Source organism: Orbicella franksi, chromosome 6 (assembly GCF_964199315.1).
Source record: "Orbicella franksi chromosome 6, jaOrbFran1.1, whole genome shotgun sequence".
Classification (NCBI taxonomy): Eukaryota; Metazoa; Cnidaria; class Anthozoa; order Scleractinia; family Merulinidae; genus Orbicella; species Orbicella franksi.
This window is the reverse complement of record NC_138150.1, coordinates 30,575,704-30,603,248: the sequence shown is the minus strand read 5'-3', so window position 1 is coordinate 30,603,248 and position 27,545 is coordinate 30,575,704. Positions and strand designations below refer to the sequence as shown.

Below are 27,545 nucleotides of genomic sequence, written 5' to 3'. Positions count from 1 at the left end.
CCCTAAATTACAGGAAATAAGACATCATAACATGCTGACTTGGCCTTGGAATGCCGGAAATCCCATTTCTGAGGACCTCAATTTTAAAAATTTTTTTGGGGAGGATGCCCCCTGACCCCACTACAGGCTACCGCCTTGGCTGGTCTGTATCTCAAACCCTCATGTCTGAAATCCTGTATCTGCCCCAGATTGCAATTAAGATTATCAACATTGAGGATTGTTGCTCTTCTCAGTTACATTTACACAGTTGAACCCCTATTAAGCAGCCACCCTTGGGGAAATGGGATACCCTTCTTCAGACTATAATGGCTTGTAAACCATACCCTTTGGTGCCACACATACCTATATACATGTATAATGGTGGATCCAGACCTTGAGTTAAGCGGGGGGTTGCTTGTCCTGCCAGCTTATCTTCCTTCTGCGACTTTTTCTTTTAACCAAATTAAGGGGGGCCCTCCCCTAGACCTGCCACTGATGTAGCTCGTATATGGGAAGGTCTATGCTCATCTCCAACCCCCAACTAGCCTACGTGTAGCCGTACCCACCCCCCCAGGAAAAACAGGGGTGGGTACGGCTACACGTAGGCTAACCCCCAACCTTCCCCCACCCTCTCCAGGGTGAGTGATGTTGTCATGTTTAATGAGTTACAAAGAAAAGATACCTCGCGAAAGGTTATGATCACTTCACTCTTTTTTTGCCTCACAGTAGAGTGCTGACTCGAAGGTGATTCCTCAACCTAATGCGAGCCACAAACTCTTCACACAAGATCCTATGATCAACAATTCCTGCGAAGAAAGTGATACCAGCAACAAAGAACGGAATTCTTTAATATTCTTCACCTTTCTAAATGGTTCGCACAGTTTTGTTGGTAAACCATTACCAAACTTAATTTCTTACCCAGCTCTTTGCTGCTTTTCTCGCCTAAAATGTCAACCAGGGTTTCTGAAAAAAACGATCTGTTGCAACAGCGACAAGTGCTGAGTTGTGTGTTAAAGGAGAATTGGGGGAATTTTCTCCCAAATCCTCCATGTCCTCCATCTCTAACACTGCTGGTCACAGCTGTTTCATATTTGCGCGCCAGCAATCCACGGGAACATTCTGACTTCCATTCAAGATTTCTTTGTTTTCAAACAGCCAATCAAAAACATTCGAATTTAATTCGAAAATCCTATGTCCCCAGAGTCCTTCGATTCTCGTGCCAAGGCCTTGCCGGCTAAGAGGAGCGAAAATGGCTATGTGGACGAAAATGTGCTGGTTCAGCAAAGTAAGCATGCCAGGGGAACTGAGTACGAGTTCGCGACATTATATTGTGGTCTTACACCACGTATTTGTTTTTCAGCTGCCATCTGAGGAAGGCGGAAGTGCAAAAAGATGGCGGAAAAAAGTAACTTAGAAGGAAGAAGAGAGAAGCTTGCTACCTACTTACCTTTCGATGCCTCAGAAACTCCTAAGTGGCGTACGAAAGAAGAAGTGCCAATTTCAGAAATGATTAGAAAAATAATGGATTATCGCAAGAAATGGGAAGAAGCCAAGAGTGCTAATGTGTACGATGAAAAGTTGGTTGAAAAAGTCCGGAGTCAGTTCCTTGTTGAGTTTATATTCCACGTTAATATGGAAGAAGAGAAAGGTTTTGGCACTTTTGAAGAGACAGAGGAATTTCTAAACAGTTTTCACGCGCGAGGAGGTAATTTGCAACGCCCCCTCTCTATCACTGAGCAAGAAACTATAAACTTAAGAAAAGCGTATGAACACTTGCTAGGAAAAATGGAGAGGGAAGAAGAAGAAAGCGATTACGGACTTATAGAGAGTAGCCTGCTGGAGGAGACGCATCGTATACTCATGGAAGACACTGATCTTCCACAGGGCAAAACGAAGCCTGGTAAATTTAGCGTGGAAAGGCGTTACGTCGAATTTAACGGGGAACTTTACAAGTACCCACACTACCCCAAACCTGGAGACATGGAAACGGCTGTCTACAAATTACTTGACAAGTATAATGACATGTTCGACCTTTGTACCAAAGGTGGGCTAAAGGAGTTTGAAGACTTCTACTATCTATTTAAAACCTGTGCTTGGTTGCTGTTTGAACTTCTTGATCTTCACCCATTTGGAAATGGAAATGGGAGACTTTGTCGAATCCTTTGCAGCTATTTGCTTTCAAAGTTTACTCCATTTCCAACACCAGTTTACAATGTCTGGACTGAGTCCCGTAAAAACGATTATAGGCAAGCACTGGTTGATACCAGAAAGAGTGAAGGTAGACAGCCAACTACCCTGACAACAATGATCATAGAGTGTAGTTACTACGGTTGGGGAAAGTTTTTTGAAGCGTTGGAAGAAAACAAAGGTTCGTGCTAATCCATTGTATGGTTATTTTTACTTCACAGCCCTAAAACCCCATGAGTTTTCAAAACAAGAAGACAAGTATACTGCATGAGCAGTGGATCAATATCTTACACTTCTTAGCAAGAGAGAAACCTGTGCACTAAGCTACAAGCAACCACATTTCTTATCATACATGTACAAACTGTCTTGTCATCTGAGTACATGTAGTGTATGTCATGCTTTGTCATGAAAAATTGCAAAATAATTATAAGCCCATTTTTGCTTTTGGGGTGGCATACTTGAATTCTGGCCTTTGCACTTTTAACTCTGTCTTTCACCCAATGCTGCAGAGAGAGGGCAAATTAACTGAATGAATTGGAGTGGTAGATAATGGAATATTACCTGATACTGAAGTAAAGCAGTTTCACCAAGAAGAGGGTCCAACATAGGTTTGGTGGGATGCGGGATGAGAGTAAAAATGAATGTGGGATGTTAGAAATTTTAATGGTGGGATGCAGAATAAATATATTTTGCCAGGAATGGATTTGCTCATTTTGACAGACAGGATGTGCAGCAGTTACAAACTAGATGGTGGGATGCGGGATGGAAACAGAAAATCACGCGTTACAGATGTTACGAGGAGAACTGCCACTCTAAACAAGCAGGATCGAGATAAAAATTCTTATTGAGGCGGGATGGCAGGCCTAGGATTAAGCCAAAAATAGGACATACGGGATGCAGACGCAGGATTGGAAAAACGTATTGTAACGTGCGCGGGCGACAACAACTTCCAGTCAAGGAGTCCAACAGCCAACGGTTTAATTACTTGACTCTCAACGTTTACCTTACTTGTACATGGCAAGTCTACTAACACACACGCTACTACATTATGTGAGTCTCTTATATATCCTGTATTACGAGTACATTGCGCATTCCGTATTCGCCACATAACCGTCTCTTTGTCTTTGAACGTGTGCGAGCATACATTCAAATACAACCGTTATACCTCTTAGCACGTGCACCTTAGCTTGTGCAATCATTATAACAATTTCATTACAGTATGTTGGACCCTCCAAGAAGTTACAGAATAAGGAATAAGTACATTTCATTGTCTTCACCTGACCATTCAATGTAAACAATACCTCTCCTTCATGGTGGTAGCTGGATTGGCATCACAACTCTTCATGAAGTTTTTTCAACATATTTTAGAAAAAAATTCAAATTGTTTAGCTTTTACTTTTTTGATATCGTATATCAAGAGCTACATGGTGCTTCCAAACTTGATGGTTATGATACTGTAGTAAATGATTTTACATACAGTATAGATTGCCATATACCTACTGGAATAAAATTTCTTCTTTGTGCTGGAGCAATTCAAAGATTTGTAGCCTCCAGTTTCCTTGTAGACTTTGTCTAATGTAGGAATTCCACGTTGATGCCTGAGGACTTCCTTCCGAGAAGGAAGGAAGTCAGATCCACAGTAACATTAAATTCAATACCTGTTCCCGATTTAAGAGCCCTGTTTTGATAATTTACTTGCAAGGAAAGCTGAACCAATGGAAAATGTTTGAAGCATTTGTAGCCAGTGTGCGGCAAGCACTCCCGTTTTCATTTATTGTCATTTTGTTTGGACGGAGGTGGGGGGGGGGGGGGCAGGGGGGGGCAGGACTTCCATATGAAAAGGACAGGGGTGCCCATAAGAGGTACCAAGATCCTGTTTTGTGGGTGTGGCTTGAATTCTTTTTCACCCCTAAGTTGCACCAATTCTGAGACAATAAAAAATCAGTTGATTTTCAAATATCTCCTGTCATTTTTTTTTTCAGCTCATTATACCCTAAAAGACACCCCAAAAGCTCCTGCTGTGGACCTGTTGAGGCTTATTACACCCTAAGAGGTACCAAATCCACTTTTTTAACCCCTAAAAGGTACGACGACCACCCCCGTCCTTTTCATAGGGGAGTCTCCTTTGGGGGGTTCTGCATTCTCAGGGGTTTCATTAAGGGCTGGGCACTAGGCAAATTGACCAGCTATGAGGACAATTTTGCCCTGCTGGTTTGACCATCTAGCAGAACAATTTTCTTACAAAGAAGTTCAGTTCTAATAGTTTTGCCCACCTATTAAAACCAGTTACCCTCCTGCAGAAAACGTTAATGAAACGCCTGCATTCTGACTGCGCACAAATTTGAGTGAGAGCGGAAAAAAAAAAAAAAAAAAAAAATAGCAGTGGTGAAACCCCAACCTTGATCCCAAGGGAGGCAAAGGAGAGAGAGAGCCTGGGATCAAGGCTAATGAAACCGCAGGAATTTCAGTTGAAAAAAGCAGGCTTTGCATTTTAACATGATAGGAAAATAATTTGAACAGATCTTTTTGAAAAAGATAAACATGTGCTTTCCCTGCTCGGGTTTTTCTCGATCACATCCAAAATGATTGGTGATTTTTGCTTATTCGTATTTCTCTAGCGTAGTGTGTACAGGGCCTTCAACACAAACGGTAAATGTATAGTCAAAATGGAAATCATATACTGGATTCTTAATTAAAAAGCTTTCAAACATATTATATTACATTCATTTCACTTAAACCAAGACGGAGGGGGCTTGTATCTGGTTGGGGAGGATTGGGGGGGGGGGGATAAGGGGGGGGCTGGTTACAATCAGAAGTAATATTTTGTTAACAAACAGATGAGCCCATAACCGGGGGGGGGGGGGGGCTTATAAGCGGCAGTTTACAGTAGTCCAATGTCTTCGTAGGATATGATATTTTGTTTTCCAGTCTCGATTTCTATCAGTTCCTTGGCAATAACATTGGTTCATGTCGAAGAACGATTTGAAATTTACATTGTTTACCATTAGCAGCTGACATTCTTAATTCTCTTCTAAAGTAAGATTGTGATAAATATGATCTGTGTGGGAAAACAGCCACTGTGCAACTCTAACTTTAGCCTGAGGAAAAAAGATCAAAGTTGTCCTCTGCATGGCCTCTTTATTACACTTAGTTTACTTATGTGTCTTTTTACTGAACCAAACCCAATCCCCCAGCCCCTACTCCTGGGAAGTCTGTGAACAACGATGGTAACATTGCCCTTCAAAATTGACTGGCACTGTGAAACATCTCAACGTGAATGTTAAAGTTGTATAATGGCAAATCTTTATCAGTTATTTAGCCCCTCTGATCCCCGACGCCACGTCATGAGGCAAAAGGAACAATGAAGAATCCCTTTTTGAAAATTCTTTATTATGATCCCATCACCATACAGCTTGGCTCAGCAAAGCACCTTAACTTTTAGTTTCATTTTACATATTCACTGTAAAAATCTTAATTATTTACTTTATTTAATTCCCCACCGCCGGTGAACCACAAAAGTGTTCATGCTGCTTGTTTTAAATCAAAAGGTCTCAAAAACAAATGCTTGGGCTTGCTTTAATGGAATTGCATTCCAGGTCTCGTTCAATCATTCGCTGACTTTGCAGTAATGGAACGACCAGCGACGATCCCTAGAAAAGGTAAATATAATCTATTTCTTAAACGTTCTCGTCAGGAGCATATTAAAAAACAGTGCTTATTTAAGTGCTGAAAAGTAAACGGTGGCCAAAAGAGGTTACACATAGTGGCATTAGCTGACAATGACTGTAATAGCTAAGGGCTACAGAAAGGTTAAGAGCTAAATGCAAACAACCAGGACAGTTCAGACGTGAATTGATCTGCATCGTCAGCGGCGGAAAGATGGCCCACAGCGAAATGCACGTGTTTGTCTATGAAACTGAAACAAATTTATATTTGTGATATACACGTATGTTTCCTGAAGTTGATTTGTACAGACTGCTTAGCCTAGTCAAAGACGGAACTGAACAGATACTTACTGATGGTTATTATCATGGTAACTGTTAACTCCCACCAGATATCTGCCACGCTCAACCGTGTAATCGAGATCTCCGTCCCAGTCGTTCTCATACGGGGTACTTGAACAGGTGTGTGCTTTGTAACTGGCGCTATGGCAACAGCGGAAACCAAACCTAAAAAGAGAAGATAAAACAGATCATCAATTCTCCATTATCTCTGCTCTTCGAATGGAATATTTACACGAGCAAATTTACCTGCGATCACGGTTTGTTGCGCTGTACTCACTGAAGACTCCCGTGATGACGCCATTATGGGGACACGTGAACCTCAGTGGCTGGTCAAAGTCATTCTCGTAATGGCTCGACCATGCGCATGTGCAGCTGGAAACAAGGCAAAAATCATAAACACACTTGAAGTGGTGGATACGGTCTTCTTTGCAGTTTCTGTGAATGCTTTTCCATTGGCTTAAGGAACTGCCCGTAAAAGTACCAAAATTACATGTTATCAGGTATGGCGCTTGTCTCAATTCAGTTTTTATAACTGAATTAAACATTTTAGTAAATCATTAGTGAGGAATTTTGTCTTCAATCAATACTCGAGTTCATCGTCTATTTTCGCTAACCGTGGTAGTTAATTACCTCGGATTTGTCTTTTTTTCTTTCTTTTTTTTTTTTTGGCGAACGCGCGCGGTATTCGAACGAGAGGAGCGAGTGTGAAAACGGTAAATTTGGCTGGGAGGGACACTAAACTATACGTGGTTCTCTCGTCTCACATGCTCCATGTGAGACAAACTCACTTCGCGTGCGAGGATTTTCGGCACTGCGCGCGCGCTGAACGAAACGCGAAAAACGAGGGAGCTAAGGGGGAATGACTGTTGAATTTTATGAAGATGGTCCAGTGCGTGGTTTGAGTGCCCCGAGATGCGAGTGAAAGCTAGGAAGAGGTTAATTCACAACTTCACTTACCAGGTGGACAACGAGCCTTGAAAGGTTTATGCCAGTTGTTGTACCACTTGATTCCTGCTGGAGAACTGCTGTCACAGGGCGGGGGACTCGCACGACGACGGCGTCTACCACTCCACCATGGTTTTGCCTCAGAAACAGAAAACAGAAGCACTTCGGAGAGCATCAACAGGAGTAACAACTTAACCAACATCCTTCCAGTCATATGATCTAAAAAAATACAGAGCATCAAACATCAACTTTAAAGAAATTCGTTCAAAAATGTTTCTCGGTTCAGTGAATCAGCTTGCCGTAATGTTGTGAGCAAATACATTGCTGCCAAGTAGGTTTTCGTCTTTCCTGACAAAATTGTGAATAAACTTACGTGTAAAAAATTGATGGCTTCAATGTGTAAAACGCCGAGAATTGAGCAAATTGAACTCAACTGTCCGGCTCTTGTATAACAGAAGTCAGTAAGAATGAAATAAGTAGTTGATATATTTATGTTGAGACACAATAGATCCGTGTTAATGATTCGTGTAACATGTTCCAAACAAGTTTAAGACCATCGTATGAATAATCATAAATTCGAGACGACGTGTTATTTCATCGAGAGCTAGAGGCATTACAAAGGAGGTTTTGAACGACTACTCCTGAAGTAAGCGAAAAAAAATGTTCAGTATCAATTGCGTACAATATTTATTTGCCGTGAGACCGAGAAGACAGTCAGTTTTACCATTATTCAGTCTATTTTCTGATACATACTGTAACTTGTTTGCAGTTGCAACGAATCAATTAGTGTCAATCACCGCTACGTAACCAGTCCTGTTAAAAATTTGACAAAACAGGTGACTTGTATTACTAAGATAATTTTCATTTTGCTTTTAATAAATACATTTTCTTATCATCTTCAAGCATTTTAAAGTGTTTCGCTTTGTTTAACTTCTTCATCGTGACTAAATTGTCGAATTTCAACCTTACTGATTACTATAATATTGTTTTCCCAGTTCATGAACCCTCTTGGTATTTAAGACATTTATGAAAACACTGACGGCGCTATATAATAAGAATCCATTTATTTATGTATATATTAATACTGCTTTTAATGACGATGATTGATAGTTGAACAAAACATGATTCAGTTGATTCAAGAGCATCTAAACTTTCAAAAAAGGTATGAATAGAATTATTTTTTTATATCTTTAAGCGAGTCCACCAACATCAACTGTATGGATATGTGAAAGATCACTTCAAAACATTATTTATCTTATTGATTTGCGAACCTCGGTTACTATTTATACAGTCATGCTAGAGTTTTGCGGTAACTTTTGAGGGAAAAACCGCTATGAATTAGTTAGATACCTTGCTTTATATTAGTTCCTCACGACACATTCGATTACGAAAAGTAGCGAAAGGAAATACGACGTTTCGAAGCCATCTTTAGTATTTCTTTATCAAAAACACATTCAACTTTAATTACCATGACACTATTAAAGTAGAAACTCATTCCTGCACACTAACTTGTTCATCGCACTTCGCTCTTTTTTTTCAGTCGAGTTTCATTTAATTTTGACAGGGTCTTTCTCAACCCTTCGAGGCAAATAGAACCAGTAACTTATCTGGTCGATCGCCTTGCAAAGGCAGCCACAACTACATACATGTACATGATTTTGTCGGGGTCGTTGTAGAACATTCAAGCAAGTACTAGTGGTTGCCAACCGCGACAATGCAAAATAAAACGATCTGCTCACTAACAACGATCAAGTTCATGCCAGTTAGAATCTTAGAGAATCTCTAGGGAAGGGCAACAGATTCCGAGAAAAGTTGTACTGATCTTTGAGACTTTTAATCCTAGTTTGCATCTCGGTCAGTTGTGAGGAACTTGCCACATTTTGTCTCAGTTCCTGCTATACTCATTTCTACAACACTGCTCAACCGAACTGAAAAAAAAGAACTGATTTACAATACGATTTTTCCACTGAAAGCGAATGCTAAATTCATCTGTGCGTTTGAATTATCTGGCGGCAGTGGCAGAACCGCCACTTCGCTCCTCTGAAGGCGGATGAAGCTCCAACAAAACTTCGCCAGCAAAAAAAAGCGCCCAGTGCGAATAAATTTTGCACAATTTGTACGGAAAGAAGAGTTTGAGCTAAGCACTTATAGAAAACTAGGGAAAACCTGAGAAAGTTAAAACGGCGACGAGTATCACCCAAGTATATGTATCAATTTTTATTTTCTGAAACTTCAATCTTCAAGATTCATCGTCTTATAAATAAAAATTGAAAATCCTACCGGCCTGAACATTTCTCTCAAGCCTAACCGACTGGTACATTCACCGGTTTGCATTTTACCGAAACGGTACGTGAACTGTTAGACTCGCGAGCTAATATTTATAAAAACCTCTTTATCGCAGACCAAAGAAATCTAGAATTTTAGTCACTTTCAGTGGGTGCAAGTGATTATAGAAGCTGGGTTATCAAGTCGTATAAACAGTATATAACAGAGCGTCGCTAACTAGATACCGGGGAAGTTAGCGGCTCTTTTGAAAACATTATTTGAACCAAGAGAATATGATCTGAATGAATGAATCTCTCCCGAACTAACCTTCAATTTTGACTTCAAAACTCTTCCCACCAGGCGGCAGCTTAATTTTTTTTACCAAAAGTTTATTTGGCCCATAAGCATCCACATTTCTATCGTCATAAAGCTGATGATCATTCATGACCGAAAACAAGAAAAAACTAACACTTGAGCCCTAACCCTAAGACGTCAACAACAGATCTCCAGCTGAGGTTAAGAATACACAAGGAAATTTACAACAATGTTAAGCTGTTTCCGGGGGGTGGTGGTGGTGGTACTCTCAGAAAAATTGAGTTGTGGTATATATGCGGCCCGCTTAATTTCCAAAACCCTTACTCTATTTATGATCAAAAGTTGCGATTTTCCCTATCCGATTTACGACCTGACCAGAAATTCGACACCCTATTTATGACCTGACCCTTACATCAATATGCTGTTTCACACCTCCCTTATAATTAGTTCCCTAGTTCAGAGCAGTGTTAAGTTGCCGGCCGAAAACACAATTTGTGAAGGGCTGATCAGTGTTAACGCAACGTTGTTGGTCTTATCGATAATGATGAAAAAGTAGCTTATTCTTAAAAAAATACCCAATTCATGGCTAGTGCAAAAACCATACCCTATTTATATGGCCAAAATCGACACCCTATTTATGAGCAAAACGGCTGAAAAACTATACCCAGCCCATATCTCAGCCAATGCATATAAAGGAGTCCCCCCCCCCCCCCCAACTCGGAAGCTATTCGAACTCATTTGTTTTATCGAGAAACTCCATTATTATTTATTTCAAAGTTGCATAGCCAAATGCAACTTAACTTGACTCTGAATTGGTTCTCTCCCCTAAGAGAATAATTAAGGCCATAAACGTATGTTCAGCGCAGATTAAATCAGTGTTTTGTCTAGATTTATACCACCGAGATTTTGCTTTCACTTTAGAACAATTAGAATAAATGCCTCGTTTTTCGTGTCGCCAATTCAGTTTCATTTTTTTTTCCAAAAAGCAAATTCATTATTTCTTCAGTCTTCCTGTCATTGTTTACGACTTTTCTCAAGCAGCATTCGTCATGTTTATTATGGGTTCAAAGGATTAATTTGACTTAACTGATTAGTTTTAGTGGAACACAACGCTTATGTCTCGAATCATTCATTTCGAATTGAAATTAAAACTGTAAACAACTGCTGTATGATGAAAGAGGCCCGGGCTCGCCTCAAACCAACGGTTAATAATCCTAAAAGAACAAATTAAGACAGGTATTAACCTTTTTAAACGAATTAGTTTGTAAAATTGTTTTCGCTCGGGTAATAATAGGAGCTAACAGGGATCGAGTTGAATCGGTGCGCGAGAACGACAACACTCGCGTGGCGCTTGCTTGTTCACTTCGCCACGTATGACTTACCGCTTCAACCTTACCCCACCCTCCTGTATAAATCGCATCAGTTGGTCCAGCTTGAGGTTAATATAAAACTGTTGGTACGTTCTCAGTCTAGAACACGACTGAAATATGACACTACAGTCAACAAATTTCATAAATTAGTAAGCAGTCAGATGAGCTTTTATTCGTGCAAGGCACAGTTATGTTTTAAATTTGAATATATAACAAAAAATATTTTTATCGATTGAGCCTTATAGGAACTCAAAGTATGGGAAAACGAAAACTACTGTAAGAGCACGAGTCTTACGCGAGTTTTGTTTTTTGACTAGTGAAGATATAAATCCAAATTACCCTAAGGCGGTCAATAAACAATCGAAACAAGTAATAAGAGCTAAGTTTTTTTCTCATTAAAGGGACTGTGTTTTGACTGTTTCATTGATTCAAAACTGCCACTTTGAATGAAACTCACTCTCAAAACATGCTGTGACAAACAAAGTGATAGTACCTTGGTTAATATTGCCAAATGCTGGTCGTAAATTTTACTTCAGCCCCGGAAGTTAAAAGTTAATCGCAAGTAATTTGCATATCCTTTCAACGACGCTCAGCTTGAGACTGTTTATTTAAAAGTTTTCTTTCAATTAGTACTAAGCTAGAGTGGCTCTACAATAAACCAATACTACAACAGTGAAATAAATTGAAGACGGTCATTTCTGAATGAAGAAATTTCACGAACGCCTCGCCAACAGCGAGACGGTCTTTCCCAGCTAGTACAATCCGAAAATGCGAGAACTTAAGCACAGAACGCGGCGTGACCCCAAACTGTCTATTAATTTGAAAAATTAGCAAAAAGTAATTTGCGATCAGCCTTTTTTTCGTTAAAAACTTATAGCTCTTTATTTTTGCTCTGTTTAGAACCACAAAATAGCGACAAACGAAATCCCGCGAAAGGCCCGGGACACGGGCGCGCTCTTTCGTCAACCTCGTCTCCATGTTACCTTCCATCCCATGAGGCCGTAGGTGCTGTGTAGGTTTTGTCGTCCATGTTGAAAATCCATGCGTTTAGTTTTTGCGAAATAGCGAAGTTTTGAGGTTTTTAGACTATTATGGCAGCGGTTGATGGAGGTGGATTCAATTTGGAAGATGATATTGGTGCTAAAATAAGTGGATATCGTAAGGAATATGATAACGACCGCGATGGTAGAGACGAATACGGTAAGTGGGATCGATAAGTTTTTACGGTGCCACCTAGTACATGTAGCTAGGAAGCTTGCCTTAATGATCGAAAGCTTGGTGGTGAAAGAAAACAAATAAAGCTTACGTAGCTTAACTTTACAAGCTATTTATGGTTCTGCTAGGCCAGTAAGGCTTTGTGCATTTAGGGGGCATGAACATTATATTCTGTTTGCTTTTCAATAATGGATTTTAATCAAACTTTAAAGGTTACTTTACTGTATTTTCCATACGTTATATCAAAAGCGTGTATGGTTTCACACTACATGTATGTAAGCTTTAGAGCAACTTCAAAATACCCATATGTTCGAAAGGTACATTAATCTAAGGGTGCATTCCTTTGGGGTGATCTCAATCAGGATTACTGATCCAAGATCACTTAGATAATGGTACAGCAAAGGCACCAATGAATCCATGTGGATTCATCCCTTCCTTTCATTTACCATGACTGAGTTACCCTGGATCACTGATCCTGCTCCTGATCCAGATCACACCAAAGGAACGCACCCTAAAATTTGTGGTCAGTGGTCCACAGTCTTTTAATTTGTGACTACTGTATGAAATAAACTGAATGTTTTTCAAAAATGCTACTAATAATAATTAATGTAGGTTTGTAATTTATTTTCCAAGGACCACCAGTTTATTAGCCCTTGGCTATTAAGTGTTAACCCTCCTAAAATAAAGTCTTATTTTATTATTTTATTATTACTGATAATACTGGACTGAACTGCAAGTTTTCCATAAACTGTAAAATAATGTGCAATATGAGCAAAGGTTTGATCTGAAGTGCTACCATGGTCTGTAGCCCCATACATTGTAGTCTGTGACTGTGAAATAAACTAAGTGTCAAACTTGACACTTGACATGACATGGCAAACTTTAGTTCAAAATCAAGGCATCTATGTACTGCTTTCTGGACTATTCAGCAATCTTAATGCAATGCATCTGGTAGAAAATTAAGATGAGGAACAAGTACTTATGCAACTGAATTAAGTGTAGACAAGTAACCTAGAGTTTAAACTAGACAAACAAACTACATATATTAGTGAGTTTGACTTGACTATATACTCCACATTATTATTCCACTATTATGCCATTTTACCATGTTTTGTGAAGGGAGTGCACAAAATGTGACCCCATGTTGCACTGTATTGTAATTTGCACATGCCTTATACAACTGGTATGATTTTTGTATGATGCAAGATGTACATGTATTTCAAAAACTAAAAACTAAAAGCTAAAATACTGTACTGGAACATGACATTATAATGGAATAAGAAATCGCTTCTTAGATGGTTAAGCATGTACATGTAATCTGTATTTTGCTCATTCCTTGTATTTTTCCTAGCCCCTCGGAGCTCAGAAAAAATACTACGCAACTCGCAAAATAGCCGCCCATGTTATTTAAACCATTGAAGGTTTTATACACTAATAAAATATTGAAACCTTAAACTGAATATTTGTCAAGGTCACTATAATAACACATCTTGTGACTGTGTATTCATTTTTTCTGTGTTGGTAGGTGGTGGTAATGACAGATCAAGAGACCGAGGTCGTGATAGAAGGCGGCGATCAAGATCAAGATCAAGATCAAGGAGTCCAAACAGAGATCGTAGAAACTTTGGTGGTGGGAGAGATCGATTCAGGGGGGGAAACAGGTCAGGACTTAAGTCTATCTCATTTCATACAGCTATTAATTATTACATTTGCATGTATATAAACTTGCATTGTACACTTACTTTAGGTTGAACTATTTGACAATTACATGTAGATTATGAGCTCGAGATTTCTATGAGGTGATATTTGATGAGGCCCAAAGGCTGAATCAAGTATCGCCTCATAGAAATCAAGAGCAAATTATCTAATTGTTTTAGTAGAATTCTTACTAAAATTTACTTCAAATAACGGTTTCCAATTATTTCTTGCCATGTTATTAAACTTTGCACCTAAAAAAGATCGCTTGGATTGAATTGTCCAGGGCTCGAAATTGCGACTCACTGGTCGCCAATGCCACCAGAAATTGAGCACTGGCGACTCAATTTTCAAAACTGGTCGCCAGCTGGTGACTCGTGTTTTGTCTGATAACTAAAGAAAACCATGACACAACTTTTAAATCTTTATATAAGGAAATCAACTGGATATGGTAGCTATTATACAACTCACCTTTCCTTCCCCAGTAAAACAATGTCCGAGTATTACAAGATAATCAGAATAATTGAGTGTATTTTAACACGTCAATACTGCGTTCATGGTGCACCATATTGTTTCAGCGGCTTGTTCCGAAACTGGGATCTTAGGTGCACTTCAACACCATGTGCTTTTCATCTGCCGGGAAAATGGCGGCAGATACCAATCAGTTGAAGGAATTACGTGAGTTTTAACATGCGGGGAATGAAGATTCAGCCAAAAGGTTAATCCAAACTTTGAATCCTTCATCGGCATTTCGAAGAAGTAGCAAAGGGAAAATACGCAAGGACCCGTGTTTGTCTTACAATGAAAACCATGGACTTAAAATGTTTTATGCTTTGCTTCATTTAAAATGACTATATCAAGACAACCATCACCATTGGACCAGAGACATATCACCTGAGAAGATAGATAGATAAATTGTTTATTAAACTCACAACTTGCAGCTATAAGCTGAATTACTTGTGTTATATACTACATGTTTAAAAAATTCAAACTATAAAAATTCCTAACTATACATAAAAAAATTATATAATAATAAAATACATCAAACTAGTATAAAATTCTATTTACAATTGTTGTTTATTTGCATAGTGCATTATGAAAGTATTTCTAAACCTCTTTGTTTTTACATGTGGGATTGAAAACATATGCCTAGTCCCGAAATTATATCTCTCACTGTCATTGCACGCGGGCAGCAAGCCAGCTAGTTTGTGTTGGTCATTACTCTCTACAATTTGTTTAAACAGAATGCTACATAATTCCTCACATCTAATAATGAAAGAGTGTTTTTAAGGCTGCATCTTCCAGGGCCTTGCAATACGAAACCTCTGGGAATAGGATTCTTAAGACTCTTTTCTGAACCCTCTCTATTTGGTCGGACAAATAAGCTGGCAAGCTAGAGTGGAAAGCCTGGCATGCATATTCTAGAACGGAACGTATGCATGCACAATAGAATTGAATTAGAGACTTGCGGTCTATGCCAGCGCGCTTGAGTTGTTTGAGCAAGTAAATTCGTCGAGATGCTTTCGTAGTAATATTATCGACATGATCGTTCCATTTAAGGTCATTTGTTACAGTGATGCCTAATATCTTAACTGATTTCACAATTTCAAAAGCATTACCATTAGACTCAAGAGAAACAGTGTCCAAGTTACTTTCCCTTCGAAAGTCTATTTTGAGTTCCTTGCACTTAAGTGAGTTCAGTTTGAATCTGTTGTCGTTAGACCATCGAAGGACATCATGTACTGTATCTTGGAGCATTGAAGCACCAAACTTGGGGACAATTTCCGAGACCGTGGTGTCATCTGCGAATTTCCATATGGAAGAGAGGGTGTTGCTCATTGTGAGGTCACTGATCATAACCAAAAAGAGCCATGGGCCAATCCGGGTTCCCTGTGGAATTCCGGCTGGGACTGGTTTGAAATCCGAGAAGCAATCCGAATTTAGCTTGACATGTTGGTATCTGTTTCGTAAAAAGTCCGACACCCAGTTGACAATGGTGGGTTTTACTCCTAGGCTATAGAGCTTGGCGATCAGTAAATTGTGGTCTACAAGATCAAAGGCTTTCTTGTAGTCCGGGAGTGCTGCTCTAACATGGGCGCCAGTCCCGTCTGTGGCTTTGAACCAGTGATGCAGCATGGAGAACAATGGTAGCTTTAAAACTAAGTGTTACTCGTGTTGTTTCTAATTGCAATTGTTTTCGCTCTTCAATTGTGACTTTTCTTGCATGCAAAGTAACGTATAAAATTGTGTTCTTGTGTAAGTTATATATAAAATAAGTTGGCGACCAAACTTTACGATCTGGCAACCCAAATTTTTCTGTTAGTCGCCGGCTGGCTCCTGAACGAAAAAGTTAATTTCAAGCCCTGTTGGCATCTAAAGTTAAAGTTGTGTGTGCGCGCGCATCAGTTTTTCAATAATTTCAACTTTTTTGAAAGTCAAGAAATCGTAAATGTCCTTTGTTTAGACTTCTCAGGAATTGAATTATCCATTTGCATCAAAATTTTCCTCCAAAACTTTGGAAAAACATAAAAAACATTGCCATTTCCTAGACGACCTCCAGCCACTGCACACTAATGGCTGATAGTGTTCAATGCCTCAGCCAATCAGATTAAAGCATTTGCATTAGTATACTAGTAGAATTCTACTAAAAACAGTTAGAGAACCTAGACTATGGTTGCCTTTTTTTACAGCCACGTTTTCGGGAATTAGAGTAAGAACTTGTAATCTTTCTACAGTAACTTGTCATTAAGATTGTCTCTCTAATGCATTCAGTTCTTGCTAACATTATACATGTACCTTCAGTTATCAGAGATAAGATGTTATTACCAAAGTGAGTTAACTTGGCCCTGTAGGTTGAGAAAGAATCTTGCCATGCCTTTCACATTTATAAAATCTTTATTTCTACTTTTAGGTCTCCCTCTCCCCCAAAAAGAAGGAGAAAGAGGTATGAATTATTGCAACATACATGTATATTATCCAAATTTCTCTCTCCAGGCCTATGCATTGTTAATTGAGTTTTGTGGTTTTCGGTAGGTACAGTTCTACATATGTATGTATGTATTTTTTTTAAATGTACCTTGAATGTTTCTTTTTATAGGGAAAGTTTGTGGGATAGGCCTCCTATTGGTTATGAGACTTTGACACCAATGCAATACAAAGCTATGAGAGGTGCAGTACATTCATGTTAATCATCAAAACTTTCATGATTTATGTTATCGTAACTTACTGGCATTGCCGTTCAGCACTGCGGACTATTGGTGCCATGCACATTGTAACAACATTGCATTTCCCTTTTGAGTTTCTATATTCATGTTTGTTTGTCATTAATCATTGACTATAGCTGCAGGGCAGATACCAGTCAATGCAGGAGGCCCAGTCCCTGGGGGAACAGTGAGCAGTTTACCACAAGGCAGTCAGATGACACGCCAGGCTCGTCGATTGTATGTTGGAAATATTCCGTTTGGCATAACTGAGGTGGGTCAATCTGCACTGGCAGGCTTTTAGCCTAGATTTATTTTAACCGCAGGTTTCTTACAGATTGTCCTCATGAAATGTGCGTGCTATTTCTGTCAAAAGAGTAATACACTTCTATATCTTTGTGCAGGGCCTGAGACTAGTGGCCCATTTCTGATATTTACCACGTTCATAAAAGATGTAACTCCAGAAATTTTCAACCCACGTGGCTTGAGAACGGTATCTGTGAATATATACGCTGCAAATTTTTCAGTTTTCAGTCGAAAACATATCGTTCATGACTTCCACGGTGTCCAGACCTGTACGCTGAAATTGCTTCTTTTGCTGATCGATCCCGGTGGCTTCTTTCGCCAAGCGAACGCCGCAATTGTAAATGAAGTCATTAACTTCACTTCAGTAGAAAGGTGCTGTATACATGAAAGAAAGGTTAGCAGTGTCATGTTTAAAAGCAAACACGGACCGTTCGGGACCGTTCTTGGCCTTCGAGTGGTTCACAATTTTGATAACCGTGTTTCGATCGCTGATCGACGCGCGTTACTAACTTTGCAGTTAAGCGAGTTCTGTGACACAGCTTATCTCGCAGCATTTGCTATTAAAAACTCCTATAAAACCATTTCGTTTTTGAAACGCTTCTCTTTGTTTGTAGGGTTCTCCGAAAGCCTTTTATCGATCGATGTACATGTAGTCGAGTTCAACATCAACACAATTAATTTGACCAAAAAATCGCAATCTTTCCATCACTCGCTCAACAGACTTTGACTTTCTTGGTAGGCACGTTTAACATGGAAATTAAGACCAACATAACTTTCAGTATTCAAACTGACGTCTTCTGCGTTCCATTTCACGTTCCAATTCTTTGGACACTTCTGCCACACGTGCGTTTGTTATTTTAGCAAAGGACGCGTGCATGAAGTCACGTTTTCGATTTGTTATGTAATCAAAAATTCACTTCCTTTCTCGCTGTCAGACGAAACATGTTCAGGTTTACCGAAGTTCTCTTTCCGGTGGTTAATATTTCAATTTTAGTGATTGTTTACATTCAATTTTATTGATGAAAACAACGGTTTTACAATTCCAAAGCGAGTTCAAAGGACACGCACACTTACGCAAATTCACTGCGTTACGGACTGAAAATAATCCGGAAACTATTGACACTTTACTCATCGATTACTCAAGCACTTTCATCAACGTCTTGATTTGAGAATAAAACACAATGTTTCCATTCAGTTTCTTCATTTGCGATGATAGTATTGGGTCTTGCGAGGCAAGTTTCCACTTAAAAGCTGTCGTTCATATTTACGCAAAGCCAACACGCTGCAATGAAATAATAAAAGCGACCGCTTGCGTGAGGTTTATTGTGAAATTTACATCGCGTGATGGTCTGAAAATATTACAAAATTAATTAGGTATAAATCGAGAGGAAAATAACCCAGTAAAGCCTTTTAAGTTGTGCACAGACTACTTTAGGCTTTTTTGAAAGCTCAGTCATACAAATAATACTGGAAATAAGTCTGGTGGCGATCATTGTACTGTCTGGGGTTGATTTAATGACAAATGAGTCCGCGCAACTCATGCTGTGTGGCTACTGTGTTGCTCAAAGCCTTCGTTTTGCTTTTACAAGCTTGTATTTCCGTGATTTTCCTTTTCTATAACAGATCAATGGTGGCTCCTTGAATATATCTCTGAGTATTTGTATTTAAAAGTGCCATTTGTGTGTGGTTATGCTTTCCAAAGTTTGGTATTGACGGTTGAGTGAAATTGCCTGACACAAAGGGTAGTAGTTCTTTCTGCAATTTTCGATTTCCGTTTTAGAGCTTCTTTTCTGTCTTTATATTTAACTTCTCAAAGGGTCTTCTCTACCATTTGCTCCGGGTAGCCTCTCGAGATCAGGCGTGTATTGAAATTTTCAATATTCTCTTCCATGTATTTCAAAATAAACCTCACGCAAGGAGAAGGGAGTTCATCGGTAAATTTTATCACTTATTTCATGGTTATTCGAACAAAAACTTACATTTTCCATGTATCAACATTGCCAAAATCAATTTGTGATGAAACAATGGCGAAAAAGCGTTGATCTCTCCCCAAAACCGTGTTTTTGGGCGTCGAAACAATTTTTCGCCATACATTTCCTTCTAGCGACTTGCAATGTTTGCCCCCTGACAATCCCAGAGTGTTTTTCCGCAAACACGGGTATCCCATTACTGGCAACTTATTCATTGTCTCCCAAGCTAACTGCTTGTAATTTATTCCAAAATTTACGCTTCAATGGTTCTCGCAAGACGAGACTCTCGTCTCGCGAGAAACGAGACGAGAGGTGGGAACTTACTTTTGAGCGGTACTGTAAGATGTCATGGCTGGATGCATGTTGTTTGTCTTAATTTTTTCCTCTGCCTCCCGTGTGTTTCAAGATGTTTATTTAAAGCAAATATTAACTTGTGAATGTGGATTTTCTCAGTATATATTTTTTCCAATTGCAGAATCTTATGATAGAGTTCTTTAATGCCAAAATGCAAGAGGCAAAGTTAAACACAGCCCCTGGTAATCCTGTCATTGCTGCACAGATCAACTTGGAGCAGAACTTTGCCTTTATTGAGGTATGTATACGGAGAAGGTACATGTTGTAAGCACAATGTTTACAGAAAACTGCAAACGACAAAATGAAACTTTTGCCATCTCTCTTCAGCTCTTTGTACAGCACAGCTAAATTATTTGTATTTGTGGGGAGTTGTTGGAGATGTTTTTCTATTTCTGTGTAATCTATTTAAGGATTAGAAGAAAGAAACTGAAAATCAACTTGGTAGATTTTGCTGTTTGCTGTGAACTCAAAATTGTGTTCATATACATTGTATATCATCAACTACACGTAAGTGTTCATGTATTCTAATGCTAATTGCTTCCTTTTTTATACTGTGTGATGTTTCATCTACTATGTTTAGGAGGCCATAAAGTTCAGTACTTTTCACTAGGAGCCAGGGGTTCCAAATTACTGTGGGTGTACAGCCTTTTCTGCCTTATATACATGTACTGTATGACTCATTTTAATCTTCTCTTTTTTGCTTTCAGCTTCGTTCAGTTGAAGAGACTACTCAGGCTATGGCTTTTGATGGGATCATCCTAGAGGTACAATTTAACAGCTTTGTCACGTACATTTCTCTATAGTTATGTGTAGTAATCCGTGTGACAGTATACCGTGTACAGTCAGAATACAATTTCCTGCTTATTGTGTGTTTTGGAAGCTAAAACCCAAGTATATGTACTCAAGAAACAATGCGGGCTTGACAGTAAACCTGGTGTCAGAGCTTGAAACAAAATATTGAAAATTGCTTAATTTAGTAGCATGGTAAAATATAACTTTTTGTACATTTGCTACAGGTTAAATATACATAATTGTTAATATGTATCCATTATAAATGCAGAAAAGGTTCTTGTTTGCTTGTTACTGATGGAGCTGACAGACAAATCTGAGCTCTCATTACTTGTACGATAGTAGTGTACAGCAAGAGATCTGTGAAGCTTTGCTTTGAGTATAAACAAAAATTGTAAATGTAGTTGTACATGTAATACAGTTTTGAAAGCTTCATCAACCTGTCCTGCAGGAGTCGCGATAACAGCATTTTTATGCATCAGAATCAATCCTTTTTGAGTCAGAAATCTGATCAATGTTCTTGACTTGTTTTGTGGGTGTGGACAGAGAGTTTATTGGAAATGTCTGTCCAGCATCTCATGTATGTATGTGACAGTTTTTTTTTGTATGTGATACATTTTAGGGCCAGTCATTGAAAATCAGGAGACCTAAGGACTACCAACCCATCCCAGGAATGTCAGGTACATTGTAATTCCCTTATGATGAGATGCAGGTTCTTTTTGCATTTTAAGCATAAGAATACTTGGGATAATGTCTGCACTGGTACACCTGTATGCCAGTTTGAGTGTCTCTCTGAGATGAAATGCCTGAACAAGTATAGTGACCTTCCCTGTCAATTACTACTTGTTTTCTGTCTAAGGCTGAAGATGATTCTTCTTTTGCAGAAACGGCCACTATTCATGTCCCAGGTGTTGTATCAACTGTTGTCCCAGATTCTCCTCACAAGATTTTCATTGGAGGATTGCCGAACTACCTCAGTGAAGATCAGGTAATGAGTTTAGGGGTAAAGTGAAAGGGATATCATGGAACTTTGGTAGGCGGACAATGGTAACTTCAAAATACAGTTGCGAATATACTGTACCTTGATATGACTTTGCTTCATTGCCAACATTCGCAATATGGTCACAAGTCTTTGAGAGTGAGAATGGAAATAATCAACCAAACTCACCAAAATGGAATGTTACATACATGTACATGTAACTATGACTTGCAATGTTATTTTCACCAGGAAACCACATTTTTCACAGCCTACATGTAAATTGTAAGAAGTGTTGCATTTCCGGAAAGTAAATATGTGTTGGAATCAGTTAGCAAATGTCTAAAAATTTGTAAAAAATAACCAGCAAAACATGAAGTGAAAATAATTGTGTATTTCAATTTAAAGCACGCTGCTGTCTGTCGTGTAGAGAATGTTCATGTCCAGATTTTTCCACAGCTTTAAGGTCCAAGGACAGTTCATGATCTGAGAGGCACACTTTTCTTTTGTTACAGGAATGTCAGTTGCATCCAGACTAATACCAAAAATCTATTTTTGTTCTTTCAGCGATTGCTTTTCAGCCATTCTCTTTTTTTAGATCAGCATACCATCTTTGGCTGTGAAAGGCATCGCTCTCGGCATCTTTTTCTTTTTCAGCTTTTCTTTTTAGGAAATCAACATGTAATGTCCATTAGACTAGATTGCAACTTTGGACTATATGAACTATTTTAATCCCTAATTTCTTTTTACCCAGAAGAATATTAGTCAAGATCTGTGAAAAACATTAGCTATATCATTTTTTGGAAATGTAAAAGCAGCAGAAAATGAAAATGTAAATGTAAATGCTGTGGGAACTCAAGCCCCTAGGCTGGTATTTCCACAACTTTTTTTGAGCTCTCCCAAACTTTCAAAAGTGTTTCTATAATTCAGTAGAAACACAGAAAACATGTTTTTGATTTGTTTAAGAAAATACCATGACAAAAGAAGAGAAAATAACTTGTTTACTTTGATCTTCAAAATGTAAATTCTCTTTGCCCGCACCATCATTATGTCAACAGATTGTGCTACGTCTGTGTTTCTATCGTGTTAGAGAAACACTAATTTTAACCAATCAGTGTGCACATGTATATTTTATATGGGCTTTTTTGTACTGTTGTTTAACAAGAGCCTATGTGGAAAATAAGCATTGTTTTTGTTGTCCCTTTTTTGAGCATACAATATTGAAAAATGAAGCAATACTTAACTCTATCCCCAAATTGATCCTTTGGTGTTGTGTGTCAAGTGTTTTCAATGTGCAAAACTTGATACTGCCTAGTAATCAGTAGTGATTAAAGCAACACTGACATGTTTCAATTTTATTTCCCCTTCATTTGATCCCTAGCTTAGGGGGGACTAAAATGGTCATCAAATCTGGCTAAAGGCAAGTTCCTCTACATCGAGTGTGTGGAATAAGGGCTTGGTCAAGAGTGGTGTATGCACGCTGACTTGATTTAAAAACTTCCATTGGCAGGCATGAGTCACCTACACTGAGTAATGTTTCTCATAGGGGCATAAAAAAATTATATAGATGTATCATCCAATCCAAGGCCTGTAATCACTATTGGATGCTATCAAAGGTGCCTCGGGTCCTCCTTCAAGTGGCTTTGATTTTGTGGGTTGGTTGGCTAAAGTGCATGAGTTGAAATTCTGAACTTTCGTTTAAAAAAAAAAAAAAATCAGTCAAAAAACAGCAAATTTGAATGTGTTCCTGTTAGTTCCCTATTTGCTGTTAGGAATCTCCCTGGTTGCTTAAAGGTGTTCATCTTCTTGTCATGGAAATATATGAAGGATGGACAATGTTGCAGAGAAAATAACTGAATGCCTGAACTTATTTAGTCCAGTAGCCTCATAACTTCAAAGCCATTTTTATTTGCTGACGCTTAAGCTGTTGTGTTTATCTTTGCACACCTCAATTTTATCAGCTTGCTTCTTGGACAATAATCGCTACCCTGAGGAGATGTCTTGCTCCCAAAACCTTGAAGACTGATATTATGTTGGGGTGTGCACATGCATAAATACTGTCTTGTTGCCAAGGTAACTTGGCTACTGGGTTTATCATTTGACAGAACAGAATGACAACTTGTTATTGTTGTTGTTCTGGCCTGTGCCCATTCAAGCAGCCTTGGCTTCGAGCTCTTGTGTGTGTTTAAAATGTCTGTATTGTGTTCAGGATTCAACTCACTGTAATGTGGGTGCTTGTTTTTCATTTTCAGGTCAAGGAGCTTTTGGCATCATTTGGAGAGCTCAAGGCCTTCAATTTAGTGAAAGACAGTGCTACTGGCCTCTCAAAGGGTTACGCCTTCTGCGAATATGTGGACCTCACAATTACAGATGTTGTAAGTTACATTGTAGTGACGCATCCAAACAGTTGCTTTGATTACAGATACCTTATGTGGTGGTCTAATGGCTTAAGTGCAATGCATACCGACCAATGTGTAAATGTTCATGATAATATTCCACCATAGTATCCAATACTTGTAAATGATTATTGCAATGCATTGTTTCTCCACTTGTTTCTACCTTGATTCTCCAACAAGGATATTCAAGATTCAGTTTACCAGTGCAGCATTTTGTTGCTCTACCTTTTCTCAGCTGTAAACCTGTGAAATCAGGGTGCTACTTTGTACCCATTCGTCATATTTTCAAGATTGAATTTCCCTACTGTACATCTGTACAACAGAACATGTGTACATGGGTCTTTAGAACACTTGAGAGACTGCATCTTGACCTAGTGCTACTGTATACTTGTATTGCTTGAGGTAGCACGCGGAACATGCTGATACACATGAAGTTTTAACTTGGAAAATAGCATAGCTATGTTTCAAGTTGGAGGTGTGGGTGGAAATTTCACTCCTTTGCTCCTTCACTTCTTGTTGGACATTTCGTACATCTGCTGACCAGTGCATAATATAAGGCTTTCATGGTTGCTTGGGCCCTGAGCTGTACTGAAGTCCAAGTTATTGAAGATGTTGAAGTTGTCTTATTTCTTCCAATGCAGGCAATCACAGGACTCAATGGAATGCAGCTTGGCGAGAAGAAGTTAATAGTTCAGCGAGCAAGTGTTGGAGCTAAGACAAATATGAATAATGTAAGTAACAATGTCTTGCTGTTCTTGGCTGAATTTCACTTGTTTCGACGTAACTTTACTCAGTCTCTGTAAAGCAGGCCCCTTGCTTGAGTGGACAGCTAGAGCTGCTGTTTAGGATGTCTGCGTCAGAGCAAGTTTTCAATTCTCCCGCAAGTGCAGCTGTAGTAGCCCGAATTGCAAACAAACTCAAAGACCTCTTAAGTTTACCTGGATACAGGATGGACAGGAGTCAATACCTCAGTCTCCCCACATACAGTACCCAGTGTAGGTTAACCTGCCTGGTACAGTTGCAGTGGTACAAGCTTCATGATCTGGAATGATTTTTTTTTTCTTGCAGCCGGATGCAATGAACATGATCCCAGCCCAGATGCAGATTCCTGGTCTGGACATGTCTGCTAACCTTCACAACAGTGCAACAGAAGTGCTGTGTCTCATGAACATGGTGGAGATAGAAGAGCTCATGGATGATGAAGAATACGAAGGTAACAACTGTGATCAAAAGCTGATTTCTCCTCGCTTTTCCAATTAACTGTCAAGTGAACAGGTTGTGAGAATAACGGAAAGCGTCTATAAGGGGGTATTGTCCTGATTTACTAGCAAATTCTCAGAACTGACACTGAAAGAAATGTAAAGCGTTTAGTAGGAGAAGTGATATTTTGATGTTGAGATTGAAGGGATTAATAGTTCTTGCTACTCTTACACTTGAAATGAGAAATTTGAAAACAAAAAATTCTGAATGTCACGGTTCTATTTTGCAAATCAAGTAGGTACATACAGTACTCTGTATTTTTCGAGTATCCCTGAAGCAAAGTTCGATCTACAAGAAAATTAATAGAAGTTGCTTTCAAATGTAACAAAAAATTGATTTTTAAAAAAGAAGAGATATTGTGGTCTTCTTGATCAATCTGGTTGAAATCTCTGAAAGGTTGCTTGTAGCTCATAACCACAAGGTTACATTAGTAGAACATTTTCATTTTCTTCCTCAGAAATTTACGAAGACGTTCGTACGGAATGTTCCAAGTATGGCAAAGTTGTCAGCTTAGAAATACCAAGACCCGTTGAAGATTTTGAACCACCTGGCTGTGGAAAGGTAATTGTCATGATTGCAATGGACCTTTTCGGTGCAAGTGCAGCCATTCTGAAGTTTACAGTTTCAACTAGCTATTAGGGGATGCTTTTGGGGCAAATAAGTAGGTATTTGCCCCCTGAGCATCCCATAATAGCTATTTGAAACAATAAAATTCAAAATGGCCGCCGTATCGCCGAAATGTTCATTCCAATAGTAAGTGCAAGTCTAGTGAAATTTGGTTAATTTTATCACCAAGCCCAACGGGCAACCAGGGGCTTTTATGAAGAGAAGATATTATGAAAGGTTTGCTGAAAAACGTCAGAAGAAATATTAAAATAATATTACAGTTTAAAATTATTTTTGTTGCACGTAACAGTTGTCCGACATCGGCAATTCTGACAACTGTAATATTTTAATATTATGAAAGTGTATGGGAAGTGTGAAAGCCTTACCACGGGTCATGCGGTCCGATTTCAAGTGCTAGCAAAGGTTACTGTGTTGTTTTCTGAACATTCGCTGATCGTCCACTCACATCGTCTAGTGACAAGCAGACCAAACAGCTACATCGTAACCTGACAGAATGCTTGGGGAGGGAAGGGTGTGTAAGCTGAACAAATCTTTTTTTATTGTTCATAAAATCTGTATTTCTATTTATGGTAATATAATTTTAATCGAAAAAAGAACTCCAGAAAAGCCGTGCGCCCTTTTTTTTATACCAACTTTTGAATACCATCTTTTTTCAGATATACGTGGAATTCGGATCACCTGACGACTCAAAGAATGCTGCCCAGTCTCTGGCGGGCCGCAAGTTTGCCAATCGCGTGGTAGTGACGTCATTCTACAGCCCAGAGATGTACCACAGAAAAGAGTTTCATTAGAAAGAAAAAACAAAAGAAAAGAGTATCATTAGCTGATGATGTCATACCAATCGCTGCCGTCGATTGTGTTAGGAAAGATGGGCCGATATCTCGTTTCTTCCTTTGTATAGTTTTCGCTTCTTTTTAACAGTCTTGTGTAAGATGTTGTAATTTTAGTTATATGATTTATTTGCGCGACTTTGAGTAAAATGTTGTGAATCAGACGAGGACATGCGTTACTAAAGAGAACTGTACCAATACGACAGATATGATTACAGTGCATTATTTCCTCGATTAGGCACCCTCGCTGGGGCTAATCCTCGGCACAAAAACCTGTACAACTGACCGACGATCATTCAGATAAAATAAAGAAAACAAAGGCTTGATAACAAAGAGAAATGTTTGCCGAGGTATGTTTGCCGAGTTTTATAAACCCTGAAAAAGCGCCTTTATGAAAGTTTTTTTCCCTTCTTTCTTGGTTAAAAAAGTAAAAATACGTTAGAAACCAGTCTGAATGAATGTATCAAGTAAGAAAGGGCAAAATCACTTCGGAACTAGATTGAAATGACATACCTGAAACATAAAGTTGTTTCAATCATGAAGATTGTACTGTTTATAGCAGAGAACTATAGTCACCCCGACGCTTAATTGAGGAAATACATGTACAGGTGCAGTTGAAGTTCCTTGATGCACTTTAGTTTGTCCTGGGCGCTTTTAGGCCTGTTCGTGCTCCTTTGGGAGTGATTCTCTTAGCATAGACTAGAGCCTTAAATTTACACAAGACCTCAAAGTTAATGGCTTGAAACCACAGGAAAAGCAAAAAAACGAGAGGCACCAAAGCCGTAAAAGAGAACTGATAATGAGTTGCTCAGTGACAACGCGATATGCAAGTTGACACTTCCCACTGAGTCAATATGTATCG

General features: G+C 38.9%; 3 protein-coding genes across 5 annotated transcripts; 2 read left to right on the top strand and 1 right to left on the bottom strand.

Annotated features, from left to right (window-relative positions):
* Positions 1-1,352: 1,352 nt before the first annotated feature.
* LOC145490166 (uncharacterized) lies at positions 1,353-6,183 on the top strand. Of its 3 annotated transcripts, XR_014049670.1 has the most exons (3): positions 1,353-2,347; positions 2,887-3,216; positions 5,715-6,183. XR_014049670.1 is itself a non-coding variant. In XM_081469276.1 (2 exons), the coding sequence occupies exons 1-2, from the start codon at positions 1,372-1,374 to the stop codon at positions 4,214-4,216; spliced, it is 1,044 nt and encodes a 347-aa protein (XP_081325402.1). In that variant the 5' UTR covers positions 1,353-1,371; the 3' UTR covers positions 4,217-4,923. The 3 variants fall into 3 exon arrangements, 2 of the variants coding, with proteins under 2 accessions (XP_081325402.1, XP_081325401.1); XM_081469276.1 differs by lacking the exons at positions 2,887-3,216; positions 5,715-6,183 and adding an exon at positions 4,149-4,923; XM_081469275.1 differs by lacking the exon at positions 5,715-6,183 and having other exon boundaries at positions 2,887-4,923.
* LOC145490168 (dermatopontin-like) lies at positions 5,681-10,396 on the bottom strand. The gene is made up of 5 exons (XM_081469277.1): positions 9,708-10,396; positions 7,124-7,334; positions 6,417-6,635; positions 6,183-6,335; positions 5,681-5,816 (listed from the first exon to the last, which is right to left on the bottom strand). The coding sequence occupies exons 1-5, from the start codon at positions 9,823-9,825 to the stop codon at positions 5,774-5,776; spliced, it is 744 nt and encodes a 247-aa protein (XP_081325403.1). The 5' UTR covers positions 9,826-10,396; the 3' UTR covers positions 5,681-5,773.
* A 1,672-nt stretch (positions 10,397-12,068) lies between these two features.
* LOC145489368 (splicing factor U2AF 50 kDa subunit-like) lies at positions 12,069-26,847 on the top strand. Its single transcript, XM_081468332.1, has 14 exons — positions 12,069-12,265; positions 13,806-13,941; positions 16,887-16,919; positions 17,073-17,143; positions 17,316-17,449; positions 19,927-20,043; positions 20,513-20,569; positions 21,217-21,274; positions 21,479-21,582; positions 23,823-23,945; positions 24,608-24,697; positions 25,035-25,179; positions 25,684-25,787; positions 26,510-26,847. The coding sequence occupies exons 1-14, from the start codon at positions 12,157-12,159 to the stop codon at positions 26,642-26,644; spliced, it is 1,416 nt and encodes a 471-aa protein (XP_081324458.1). The 5' UTR covers positions 12,069-12,156; the 3' UTR covers positions 26,645-26,847.
* The last annotated feature ends 698 nt before the right edge of the window (positions 26,848-27,545 follow it).